The sequence below is a fragment of the Lagenorhynchus albirostris genome, chromosome 20 (genome assembly GCF_949774975.1).
Source record: "Lagenorhynchus albirostris chromosome 20, mLagAlb1.1, whole genome shotgun sequence".
NCBI classification, from domain to species: Eukaryota; Metazoa; Chordata; class Mammalia; order Artiodactyla; family Delphinidae; genus Lagenorhynchus; species Lagenorhynchus albirostris.
Window position 1 is genome coordinate 36355452 of NC_083114.1, and position 11653 is coordinate 36367104.

At 50.0% G+C, this 11653-nt stretch overlaps 2 protein-coding genes across 3 annotated transcripts in view; both read left to right on the forward strand.

The window, feature by feature from the left end:
• The window catches only part of FAM117A (family with sequence similarity 117 member A), a 43119-nt gene extending 33223 nt beyond the window's left edge, over window positions 1-9896 (forward strand). For both annotated transcript variants that reach the window (XM_060133543.1, XM_060133544.1), the window contains 6 exons: window positions 887-982; window positions 2265-2375; window positions 2796-2930; window positions 4108-4308; window positions 5686-5837; window positions 8657-9896. In XM_060133543.1, the coding sequence (XP_059989526.1) occupies window positions 887-982; window positions 2265-2375; window positions 2796-2930; window positions 4108-4308; window positions 5686-5837; window positions 8657-8957 (996 nt within the window). In that variant the 3' untranslated portion in view covers window positions 8958-9896. The remainder of the gene's footprint in view (window positions 1-886; window positions 983-2264; window positions 2376-2795; window positions 2931-4107; window positions 4309-5685; window positions 5838-8656) is intronic.
• Window positions 4150-11653, forward strand: part of PHB1 (prohibitin 1) — a 264555-nt gene continuing 257051 nt past the window's right edge. Inside the window, exon 1 of the mRNA XM_060133538.1 lies at window positions 4150-4161. The gene's annotated coding sequence lies outside the window, so the exon portion shown is untranslated. The remainder of the gene's footprint in view (window positions 4162-11653) is intronic.

Sequence of the window (11653 nt, forward strand, 5' to 3'; positions counted from 1 at the left end):
CGTGCTTAGAGCCAACCACTTCCTCCCTCTGTTAGGGGCTCAGGAAGTGGGTCTACAACTCCCCCTGCCTCCATCATGGGTCCTCTGTCTTCTGTGCAGTGGGGGAGGGAGGATGGCGGACTGAGAGTCAAGTTCTCACAGGGGCAGAGCAGGGCCCAGGAGAAGGAGCTGTGATAAAGCCAAGAGGAGTCAGGAGTCAGGGCTGAGTTCAGAATTCTGGCTCCCTCCTTTGCGAAAATCTCCCCTCCCTATGTATTCAGGAGGACTTTGGGGACCCTAACCCTCTGTGGACCGGGAAAAATCACAGAACAAGCTTGAGGTACTGCACTGCACAGAAATCTTCTGCTTCGGTTCAGAATAGAGCATGGGGCATCTCTGTTGAGCTTTTTCCTGTCTTACCAATTAATGATTCCTTAATGGAGTCCCGTCTGGTAACTTGTCTTCATCAGGCTCCCAGGAACCTGGGCCCGTGCTGGGCACATAGATGGGGAGGGAATCGAGGATGCCAGTGTTGCCCTGAGCCTCCAAAATGTGCTCTTTGGGAACTGGTTGGGAGAGGGAGGGACCATTCTGGCCCTCACTGCTGGCGAGAAGCACTTGGAGTAGCTGGGGCTATAATCCATGTGTAAAAGTCATAAGAGAGTAAAGAGCAGGTTGGCCTTATTGGCTCATCAGGGAAGGTTTCCTGGAGGATGTGGACTGGGAAAGAGGCAGTGCAGGTGGAGAAGCCTGAAAGAATAAAAGGGGCTGGCAGGGTCCAGGAGGTTGATGAGCAGATGAGAGAAGACTTCAAAGAGCCAGCACCTCTGTCTGGGAAATGGTGTGTCTGTCTCCCCAGAGCCAGCCTGAGAAGCTGCTCTGTCTCGCTGGGTTTCTCTCCCTGCAGACGCCCCTGTCCTGGCAAGAGCTTGAAGGTGAGCGGGCCAGCTCGTGTACACACAAGCGCTCAGCGTCCTGGGGCAGCACAGACCACCGAAAAGAGGTAACTGCCCCCTTTGACTCCCTGGCCCGGGAAGCTGCCTCTCGTCTACCCCCCAGCACCATGGACACATCCGCTCCAAAGTGGACCCACATTTCCAGTCTCATCTGCCTCGACGTAGCCTTTTCCTAATGAGATGGCGCCTTCATAGCTGCCTCCCAGCCTCCTGGTGGCCTGGCTTCATGAGCCCAGACCCTCCTGCAGGCAGGGGCTTGGCCCTCCAGCAGCCTAGCTTAGGGTGGGGGTGGCCATTGTTCTCACTTCACTTTGAGGTTGGATCCAGATAAGCGTTTCAGAGACTGGAGAAAGAGAGCGAGTTTCTGGGAGTTGGAAGCCCCCAACCTCGTTTACTACTTAACTACTCATCCAGCCTTATTTTTAAAAGAAGAGATAAATAATGATGTGTCCTCAAACACTTCTTCCTGGCCCTCCCTCCCTCTCATGAGGGCCACAGGGGTTGAGGGTGAGAAGAGAAAGCCATAGACTGGATTCCAGGGCTCCCAACCCAGTTCCGCCTGGCATGCTGTGGGGAGCCCCCAGGAGGGCCAACTCACCAGGGGTCACCCTTTACAGGGCAGTAGCTTCTGCCCTCTCGGTTGTAAGAACAGAGAGAGAATATGAAGTATTTAAGGCTAGTGGGAAATACAAAGTATTTACAATTTGTAATTATCAGAGTATTTACACTAAGGACCAGTAGGTCCAGAATTACAAATGCGACTGGGACAATATTTAAAATTGTTGATGATACTCCATAATTGTTACAGGATGTGAAGTTGGGACAGAAGCTGATATTCCTTCTGGAGAGGCTGCTCCTTGCTCGGTGCAGTCTACTTTAAAATGGGGGGAAATCCTTCCATCCTTCTTGGTCCCAGGGCCTTTGAGATAGCTGTGAATGTATTTTGAGGAGTGAATTCAAAAACATCATTTTCCATTTCTATTAATAGAGTAGTATTCCATGCCTTTGGAATCTGTGAAAGACAAAAATGGTTTCAGTGTTGTATATTTTTAATTTTTCGGAACGTGAGCCATCTGTGGAATACATGGTAATTCAAAAAATCCGATAATCTGGTTACTATGGTGTCCAGCTTGCCTGGTGAGCCTATCATCACAGTTTTGAACACCACTGAGGTATTTTGAGATGGAATACGTAAAAGGAAGATTAACTTCCATCTTCCTTTTACGTATTTTCACGGGCTTCTGGCAAGAGCCACGCCTGGGAGGGAGGACCCAGTGCACTTTTGCTTTGCTTCACCTGCCTGTCCTCTCCCCCTCTCCCTGCCGCCAGATTACCAAGTTGAAGCAACAGCTGCAGAGGACAAAGCTTAGCCGCAGTGGGAAAGAGAAGGAGCGGGGCTCCCCCCTCCAAGGGGACCATGCTGTGCGGGGAGCACTGAGGGTACGTCTCTTCCCCAGCCTTCACCCCTCTGTCATCCTCTGTGGTGGGCCCCGTGGGGTGGGCGGGTCCTGTGAGCCCTCCTGCACTGCAGGGCCTGTGGCCACGTGGGTGCCGGGTGAAGTTTTGGTGCAACTTTGGAAAGGGTTTCTTTCTGTGCTGCATGTCTCTGTCCTCCATCCCCACCCCCCGCACAACTGAGGCCATGATGCAGACTCTAAAAGCACACTCTGGACCCCTCAAAGCTCTGCCTTCTGGAGAAAACCCCACTGAATGGACCTATTGCAATTGGTAACTGTCCCTGAATTCTCCTCTACTCACTTGGTTCTGCTGTGTAGGCATGACTGTTACCCCCTGGTCAGAACTGATAACTGCACGGGGCTTGGTGGGGTTCAGTGATGGCTTCATTTACCTCCTCCTCAGGCGTCCCCTCCCAGCTTCCCCTCAGGGTCCGCTGTCCTGCGACTGAGCCCCTGCCTGCACCGGAGCCTGGAAGGGCTCAACCAAGAGCTGGAGGAGGTGTTTGTGAAAGAGCAGGGTGAGGAGGAGCTGCTGCGGGTGAGTGGGGGCCACACCCGGATGCACAGATAGGTAGCGTCTTGCTGAGTCTGGACACAGGGAGTTGGGATTCGTGCTGTCTGGGGGCTCACAGGCTGTGCACATGTCAACAGAGAAACATGCCCAAACCACCCCATGGGAGGAACACAAATTGAGTTTATTAGACTCAGATGGACTTGACCACAAGAACAGCAGAGCCGGGTGGGTGAAGTTGGGGAAGACATTGGGGCATTGAATGGAAAGAGAAGGGGCCAGGGGTCAGCAGGGAGGAAGGCACCTGGCTGGGAGGAAGGGACTAGGCATCACTCTTCAGCCAAAGCACCAGCTCAGTGTTCCTGGCATACTCATCACTGTCACTGTCAGCGTCACCCAGCTGTGCCTCAGTTCAAGTGGCCCCAGTACTAGAGTTATGCTTCCCTTCCCTCCATCTCTACCTGGTGACATGCGTTCATCCTTCATGCCCAGTTGCCTTTGTGCAGCCTTCTCCCCCGCTCCACTCCCAGGCAGAATTATTTGCTCCCTTTTCTGCAGTCTCAGGCACATTTTTATACTGACACAGGACAATTGCGGAATGCCAGTTGGGCAACATTAATATAATTCTAATGGGCACACTCCTTAGTTTATGATTTACTTGCTCGTTGATTTTTAATGTGCATATATGTAGGATTTTACACGTGCACACAGACTGGTGATCTGTGGACACAAGTACCATTGACTGTTAAAAAAAATGAGGGGGGTGTATTTAATACATGGAAGTAATCTGCACATTTGTCCTGCAACGGCATATAGCTGTTACAGTGTCCTGGTGGTTTGCCCCCTCTTGTGCCTCCATGTGTTATTCACCTTTGTGTTCCCAGAGCCTGACACACAGGAGGCCCCTGCCCTCGTGAGGCTTACAGCCTTGTGGGGGCAACACCTTGATGAAACCATAAAATAAGTATGTAGTCATAAAGTTCTATCTATGAGGGGAAAGAATGAAGCACTCTGGGAGAAGCAGGAGGAGGTGTCTCTTAGATTGGGGGCTGTTGGGAAAGTCAGTGACATGAGGAAGTGGTGTCCTGCTGTCACTGTGTGTTGTGAGTCTAGGACAAGGACAATGGCAAGGGGATGACCCTAAGGGTTACCGCAGCCCTGCCAGCCTGCAGAGACAGGCCTGACCCCCACTCTTCCTCGGCAGATCCTTGAAATCCCTGACGGGCACCGTGCCCCAGCTCCCCCCCAGAGTGGCAGCTGTGATCATCCCCTCCTCCTCCTGGAGCCTGGAAACCTTGCCAGCTCTCCCTCCATGTCCCTGGCATCCCCCCAGCCTTCTGGCCAGACTAGCCGTGAGGAACACCAGGGTGCAGCTGAGGAGCTGACGTCCATCCCCAGTGACAAAGGTGAGCTGGGGAGGCCCAGGCTGCGGGGCCCACATGGGGTATGGGGTCATCTCCATGCCCTTTTCCAACTCTCATCAATTTCTGGCCACGCATTTTTTACTTACTAACCAACTAGAATATCTTTGGGAGTCATCTATATTCCATACGTTATAGTGGTCCTTGACATAGATTCTAATTTATAATTTATATGAAGGTTCTGCACTTACAGTTTTGCTTAATCCTCACTGTAATCCAAAGAAGCAATCCCTCCCACCCCCATGTTTTGGCTGAGGTTCAGCATGCCGTTGTGGAGAGCCCATGAGCCCGTTCAGGTGTCCACTGGACCCGTCACCAGCAATACACCTCAAGGCGGGTGTGAACGCTGTAAATAAAAGAATGTGGTCTTTTGCCCAGGGTCACACAGTTTGACCCAAATCGAAACCCAAGCTTTCTGACTGCAAATCTCCACTTTCTATTCTGCCGTGGCTGCGTCACACAGAGGACAAGATAAGAGTCCCTCCTCCCCGTCATAATGATCCTGACATTCTAAAGCACTGTTGCCTGCATCACCTAACTTGATCCTCACAGCAACCCCATGAGGTAGGCTGGTCAAAGGCATGATCTAACAATACCGAGGTAAACAGAGCATAGAAAATAAAGAATAAATGTGAGATAGATAAAGTCAATATTTGCAACCTCGGCAAAGTACATTTGCTGTGTGGAAAGTGAGAGGAATCTTATCCCACAAGTTGGGTTGAGTAAAGATTGCTTGTCTGAGTCAGTACAAGAGCTCTTCCTGGAAGAAGGGATAGATATTCAAGACATGGAAGGGAAGAAGCTGTGGTATGTTGGCAGGCAGGGCGGTGCAGTCTTGGAAGAAGGCAGAGATAGAGATGTTAGGATTCTTTCAAGTCTGAGACTTGGAGTTCCAGTCGCAGTCTACCTCCGGGGAATATGGAATTGGTATTAGACCCAACTTTTCCCTCAGTTCAACTGTGATTTTTTATCCTGTATAACAAGGTCTGTATTTTTTTTTCCCCCTTACAATTCTGGTTTTATTTTCTTTTATTTTTAATTTTATTTATCATCATTATTTTATTGGGCCTCTTTTTATGGTATTTAATTTTTTTTAATTGGAGTATAATTGCTTTACAATGTTGTGTTAGTTTCTGCTGTACAGCAAAGTGAATCAGCCACACATATACAAGGTTTGTATTCTTGTAAGGCTGCCTCAAAGATGTTTTAAGGTAGAGTGTAGACAAACAACCTGGATTAACATAACCACTGCCACCCACCGTACCATATCTCCCAGTCCTGCCCCTTTACACCAAGGTCTGAGTCCGGGAAAGCGGAGACCTTCCCTTAGCACCATGGGACTCAGCCTTACTCTGTTTGCTGCTTCCCCTCCAGGCCACCCAGCCTTCCTTGAAGAGGGCAGCCCATCTCCAGTCCTTGCCTTTGCCTCCTCCCCTCGGCCCAATCACAGCTACGTCTTCAAACGGGAACCCCCGGAAGGCTGTGAGAGAGTGCGGGTGTTTGAAGAGGCCACGTGAGTACCTCAGCTGGTCGTGAGTTCCTCAGCCAGTCGGTGGGGGTCAGGATGTGCGAGGGAGGGACAGGGATGCGGGCTGAGCCCTGTGGCATCCCACCTGATAGGCCTCTCTTTAGTCTGACTCCCTATTGTCCTGGAGACATTGTCAGCTGTAGATGATCAGTATTGCAGTCTTTCCATGACCAAACTTGTTGACATTACCTCCTCTGAGCACCTAAGTCTTTGCTTATCATGATCTCCATAGAAACCTGCTCTCTGCCCACATGCCAGCTACAAGCGCAGCAGGAGCTGGAAAGGAAAGAGATCTGAAACCTAAATCCTTTGCTTCTTCTATTTTTTTCCATCCCCGGGGAAGGTGTGAGAATTTGCTAGACCATAATCAGAGAGAGAACATACTAGTAATTCTCTTCAGGCAGAGCTTAGAAGCGCCTCATGCCCACCGGTGTGGCAGGGGGAGCCTAAAAAGCTTTCTGATTGCTTCTGAGTCAAATCTTCACCCTGCAGCTGCAGTGGTTCAAGTGTCATGAACTCCCAGACAGAAATTTCCAGTCCTTGCAAGTAAGGACTATGGAATATTCCCAAACCAGACTGGACAATTCAGAAGTCATTCTTAAGTTGATTTCTTTAGTACAGTTCCCTCCCGTTAGCAGAGAGAATCAAGAGCCAGAACTTTCCAAATGTCCCACAGTCCCCCTTAGCAGGAGCTAAGAAGAGAGTTCACCATATTCCCACTGCCGCTGTAATATTCATCGGGGCCGATTCACATTGGAAGCTGTGGATTCGATGGCAGTGAGGAAGTTTAGTTATGGTGTGTGAGTGGAGATTTAGCTTGGACAGGGTGTGGGGCCTTGATGGCTCCATCTGTATCTCAGATAAGGGAGAGGACAGCCCATGGTAGTAGCAGGAGGCACTTATATAACCCAGAGGGGGAATTATGGAGAAAACCAGGGGCACTGAGGGTTTGCTCCCATCATCACTGTTGCCTGGCATCCCTCCAAGAACCCTCGATCCTCTGGGGTCGTGTGTGGGGAAGAGGCCAGATCTCGTAGCTCAAGCAGACTCTGGGCTCTTGTACCCTTCCCCAGTCCACAGTACAGTTGAGTAATTACAACCTGGAATTGCTTGTGGCAATTAGGCTGCTGCTTGTCTTTATTCTTCTGTAGGCTCATAAGGACAGAAGAGGTTTAACGTCATCTCATCCAGCTTCCTGCCCCTATGTTAACCCTTTGAGAGAGGTGGCGATCCATCAGTTACTTTCTTAGATATCCGGGGATAGAAATTCTCAGCTCATTGGTGTCTCTTTATTGTATGAACTTTCCTACTGGGAAGTTCTTATGTTTAGTGGTTCCTCTGCCACATTTTCCTCTTCCTGGCTGCCCATCGTGTGAGATTCCCAGGGAGGGAATCAAGCCATTCAGGGTCACGCTGGTTGCCCTCACGTACTTCAAGTGTTACTTGGTCTCCCCTGGGTCACCCTCCTCGTGCATGCATGCACACACTGAGAGCATTCCCTCTCCTGCCCATCCCCCACCTCTTCCTAAAGTGGGATTCTTTTAAGCCCTTCTCAGTCAGGGGGCACCTTGCTGCTGCGGAGTCCTCTGGGACCCCAGGCTTCCAAACACACCCTGCACACAGGCCTTAGCTTCCCTCTACCTCTCCTCCCATCGCTCACGCTGGGCCAACATCTGCCCTCCTCTGCGTGCCTCGCTCTTCTTCCTGGGTTTGGAATGATTAGAATTCTACAATTAAAATAGTAATCAATTTGTCAAGCTGTACACTAAGTGCATTCTTCTGTATGTATACATTACACTTCAAGGAAAAGTTAGGCGATGGGAAGCATTGGTGCAGAGCTTGACTGTCTTCCCACAATTTTGTCTCCTTGCCCGGAATCCTCATAACCAGCAGCTTCTCAGGGCTCTTCACCCTTGAAGCATGGCCAGACATTCTTCTTCCTTTTTTATCATAAGGATTCCTTACTCTAGAACTGTCTGACCTGACCTCTTTTAATCCTTTCATTTCCCCTACATGATCAGAAGGGTAGGGATTCCTTCCATGTTAGAGGTGAGGCAGGTTAGGCCAGGAGCACATGGTGAATTAGAACCTAGATCTCCTGAGAAGGTCTAGCTGCTGTCCTTTCCTCCCAGCAAGGGTTTTGAAAATCACACCTTTCAAATCTGCTCAAGAATTAGATTCTTGAGGTCAGTAGATTTCAGTGGGGTATACTTTTCCCCCCAGGGGACATCTGGCAATGGTTGTCACAATTTGGAGTGGGGTGCTACTGGCGTATGGTGGGTAGGGGCCAGGGATGCTGTTAAACATCCTATGATGCACACGATAGCCCCCACAACCAAGCATTATCCAGGCCCAAATGCCAGTAGTGCTGAGGATGAGAAACCCTGCTTTAGGCTATAAAAAGTCTAAGTCACTCTGCTTGGATCTCTGCTTTCAGGCAAGTGGTCTGCCCCTAAACCACTGTTCAGTGATGAAATCTCTCAAATTAAAAGATCTCTCGGTCTCCTCTTCTAGAATCACACTGTCAGGAAGTTCTCCTTCCCGTCTAGCTTTAATCCCTCCTGTTTTTAGCTCAAGTAGATTTCCTGTTGCTTAGCCATATTTCTAGAACATGGAGAGCTGAGGGGCCTGCTGAGCGCTGGCGGTTGCTCAGCAGCCTGTCGTTGTTTTGGTCAAGTCACCACCATGTTTGAACAGAGCCCTAGCTCCCTTGCTCCCCTGACGCTGGGACACCTCTCGCCCCTTCTCACCGGCTGTTTGTGTGCATGCACACATGTATGTCTGTTTCTCTCTCTATCCTCCAGGTCCCCAGGTCCTGACCTGGCCTTCCTGACTTCCTGTCCTGACAAGAACAAAGTCCATTTCAACCCAACCGGCTCGGCTTTCTGCCCCGTCAGCTTGATGAAGCCCCTCTTCCCCAGCATGGGCTTCATCTTCCGTAACTGCCCCTCAAGCCCAGGGTCCCCCCTTCCCCCGGCCAGCCCCAGGCCACCGCCTCGGAAGGATCCAGAGGCCCCCAAGGCCTCCTCGCTGCCATTCGAGCCTTGGCAGCGCCCCCCACCGTCAGAAGAGCCCATGCTTTTCCAGAGCTCCCTGGTGGTCTGAGGGCCCCACCCCCACTTCACCATGGAGACCAGTGCCTTGGTGGCAGGCCCCTCCCGAGCTCCCTGAGACGGGGGATGAAGGAGCCCTTCCCTCCTGGCCTTTGAGCACTTTCATGTATTGTGTCAAAGCCCTGGGTCCTCTTCCCGATGGACCCCTGCCCCTTCGAATGTGAGGGGACCTGCCTCCTCCACTAGCAGCTGGGCAGCTCACGAGTCACACCCGTGTTCTTGTCACCTCTCTCACTTGGTGGAAAACTCACCCAGAAGGTCTTGGGTCCCCCACCCCTGGGTGTGAGTCCGAAGGACTGTGTATGGGGCCCTTGTCTTTATCATGGAGCAAGCTGGCCATGATTAAAGGAGAGCGGACACCACAGATTTCCTTACCTCTCCTTCCCCAGACACAGACGAGGAGACCCGAATAGATTCCCGATCCTCTCAGTCCCATCCCCCTACCTCCCTCTCATTGGAGGAGCTGACCAAAGCAGCCCGAAAGGGCCATAACACTTGACCAATCCAGCTGCTGGCAGAGGGGGAACCAAGCGTTTTCCTAAGTGGCATTTTCATCTCGCTTTCACCCTAAGATTGTCTTAAGCAGCAGCCCAGCCTGCCCAGCCCCAGGTGGGTAGTAGGGGAGAGGGAGAGCTGGCATTCCTCCGGGTGGCAAGTGGTGACTCTCCACCCTCCACCTGCCCCAGGACTGGGTTGGATTAGAAAAATGCCTATTTTTCTTGTATCGATGTAGAAACTCTATTTTCTCCCAAAGACACTATTTTTGCAGCTGTTTGAAGTTTGTATATTTTCCATACTGCAGAGCTTACACAAAATCGAAGAAGAATGTTAATGTTCAAGTTTTATTATCCTGTGTTTAGAAGTTGTGTTTTTTTGTTTGTTTTTTGCAGATCTTGGTGTTAATAGACCAAATAAATAAGTATACCCAGCAGCTTGAGGTTCTGTTAAATATTTTTTGGGGGAGGGAGCGGGATGGAGATTGAGGGTATCATATTAATCACTTCATCCTCATCTTTAAGAGGAGCCTTTACTTAATACATAATGTTGGGGGGATGGATCCAGAGTCTGTGTCTTCAGGACAGCAGGCTTGCATTCTCTACTTGGACATAGAAACAGTAGGGCCAGGGAGAGTCTGTCCAGAATGAAGAGTGTGGTGGAGGTGGGGTGAAGGAGTCACTGGGGAAGTCATCCTTTCTTGGGTGAGTCTGGAAAAACACCCTAAGGGAGAGTGGATTTTAGCAGGGACATAAGGGTGACCAAGGGGAGACAGTTTGACATTGTGGGTGCTCCTTGCATCAGCAAGGAAAACAAGATGAGGGAATGGCATTCAGATCGAATCTCTGGGCACAGTTTTAGGGAAGCTTTAGCTCCTTGTGAGTATTCTTTGCACATCAGTGAGTGCCCACAACACAGAGGGCGGAAGAAACTGTTCCTCAGCTTTATAGTGCCCCCCCGTAAGAGCTCTTAGGCTTTTGGGGAAAATGAGAATAACCATCCGAACATTCTGATAGTGCTTTGCAATTTACAAAGCATTTTCACAAAAGACACATTATCCCCACTGTATGGGTTAAAAGTTGACTACCCCAAGGGCAGTCGTAATAACTACAATTATATCTATCTAGCTCATAAAACCTCAAAACAAACTCTTAAGCCAGGCTATCCCAACTACCATGTATTGGCTAGGTAAGCATCAGATACACTGTAAAATGCTTTACATAAAATGTCATTGAAATATCACAAACCATCTGATGTGATAAATCCCACTGTACTAATGAGGGAAAGACAAAAAAAAAAATTGATAAACCTTGCCCCCAAAACACAGGTACAAAGCGGGGAAGCTAGGACTGGGAACCAGATCTTTTGAATCCAATGCCTGTGCTTCTAACCACAGTACTCTACCGCTTGTTACATTTCCATTAATTTCTGATGAGGAAACTTGACTCAGAGGTCAAGTGAATTGTTTGAAGTCCCAGCTGGTAAAGAGGCAGAGCTGGGACTGGAACCCCAGCTCCGTGCCCTGGAATCGTCGGCTAATACAGTAAAGTAAACCACTGGGCAAGAGAACAAATGTGTGGGGGTCCCCCTCCCCAACTTATATAAAGGACACAGGGGGTTGCAGACAGACCCTATCTTCTACTTCTTACCCCTCCCCTGAAAGATGTTTGGCCTACCCCCAAAGTCTTAGTGAGTCAGGCCCGGAGGGATGGGTGTGGTGCTGCCCCGAGTTTCCTTCCTTTGCGTGAGGCTGTGCCAAAGGAGCAGGCTGCTAGAAGGGGAGAAGAAGTCTCTACCCAAAGAGCAACCCAGAGTCCAGTGATTACGGGGGGGCTTGAGCCCGGTAGTGGCAAGCCTTGGGGTCAGTCCGGCCCTAGTTCTTGGTGTCAGCACGTGGAGAGGTCCAACACTGGGATGAGGGAGGGGCTCCAACAAGGAGCTCATCAATGCAGGAGGGTTTGCTCCCTTGTCGGTGAGTTGTAAGACCCTGAAGAAAATCCACTTCGGCAAGCTTCCATTTCCACCTTGAGGATGTGAGGAAATAAGATTAGAGTTGAGAAAGAGTAATGACTAATAAATACCTTAAACTTGCACAGCACGCTTTACAGTTTATAAAACCGTTTCACAGCCTCAGCTCATTTGATCCTCAGAACAGTCAAGAGGCGACAAGGTGGCTATTATTAGTAATAATAT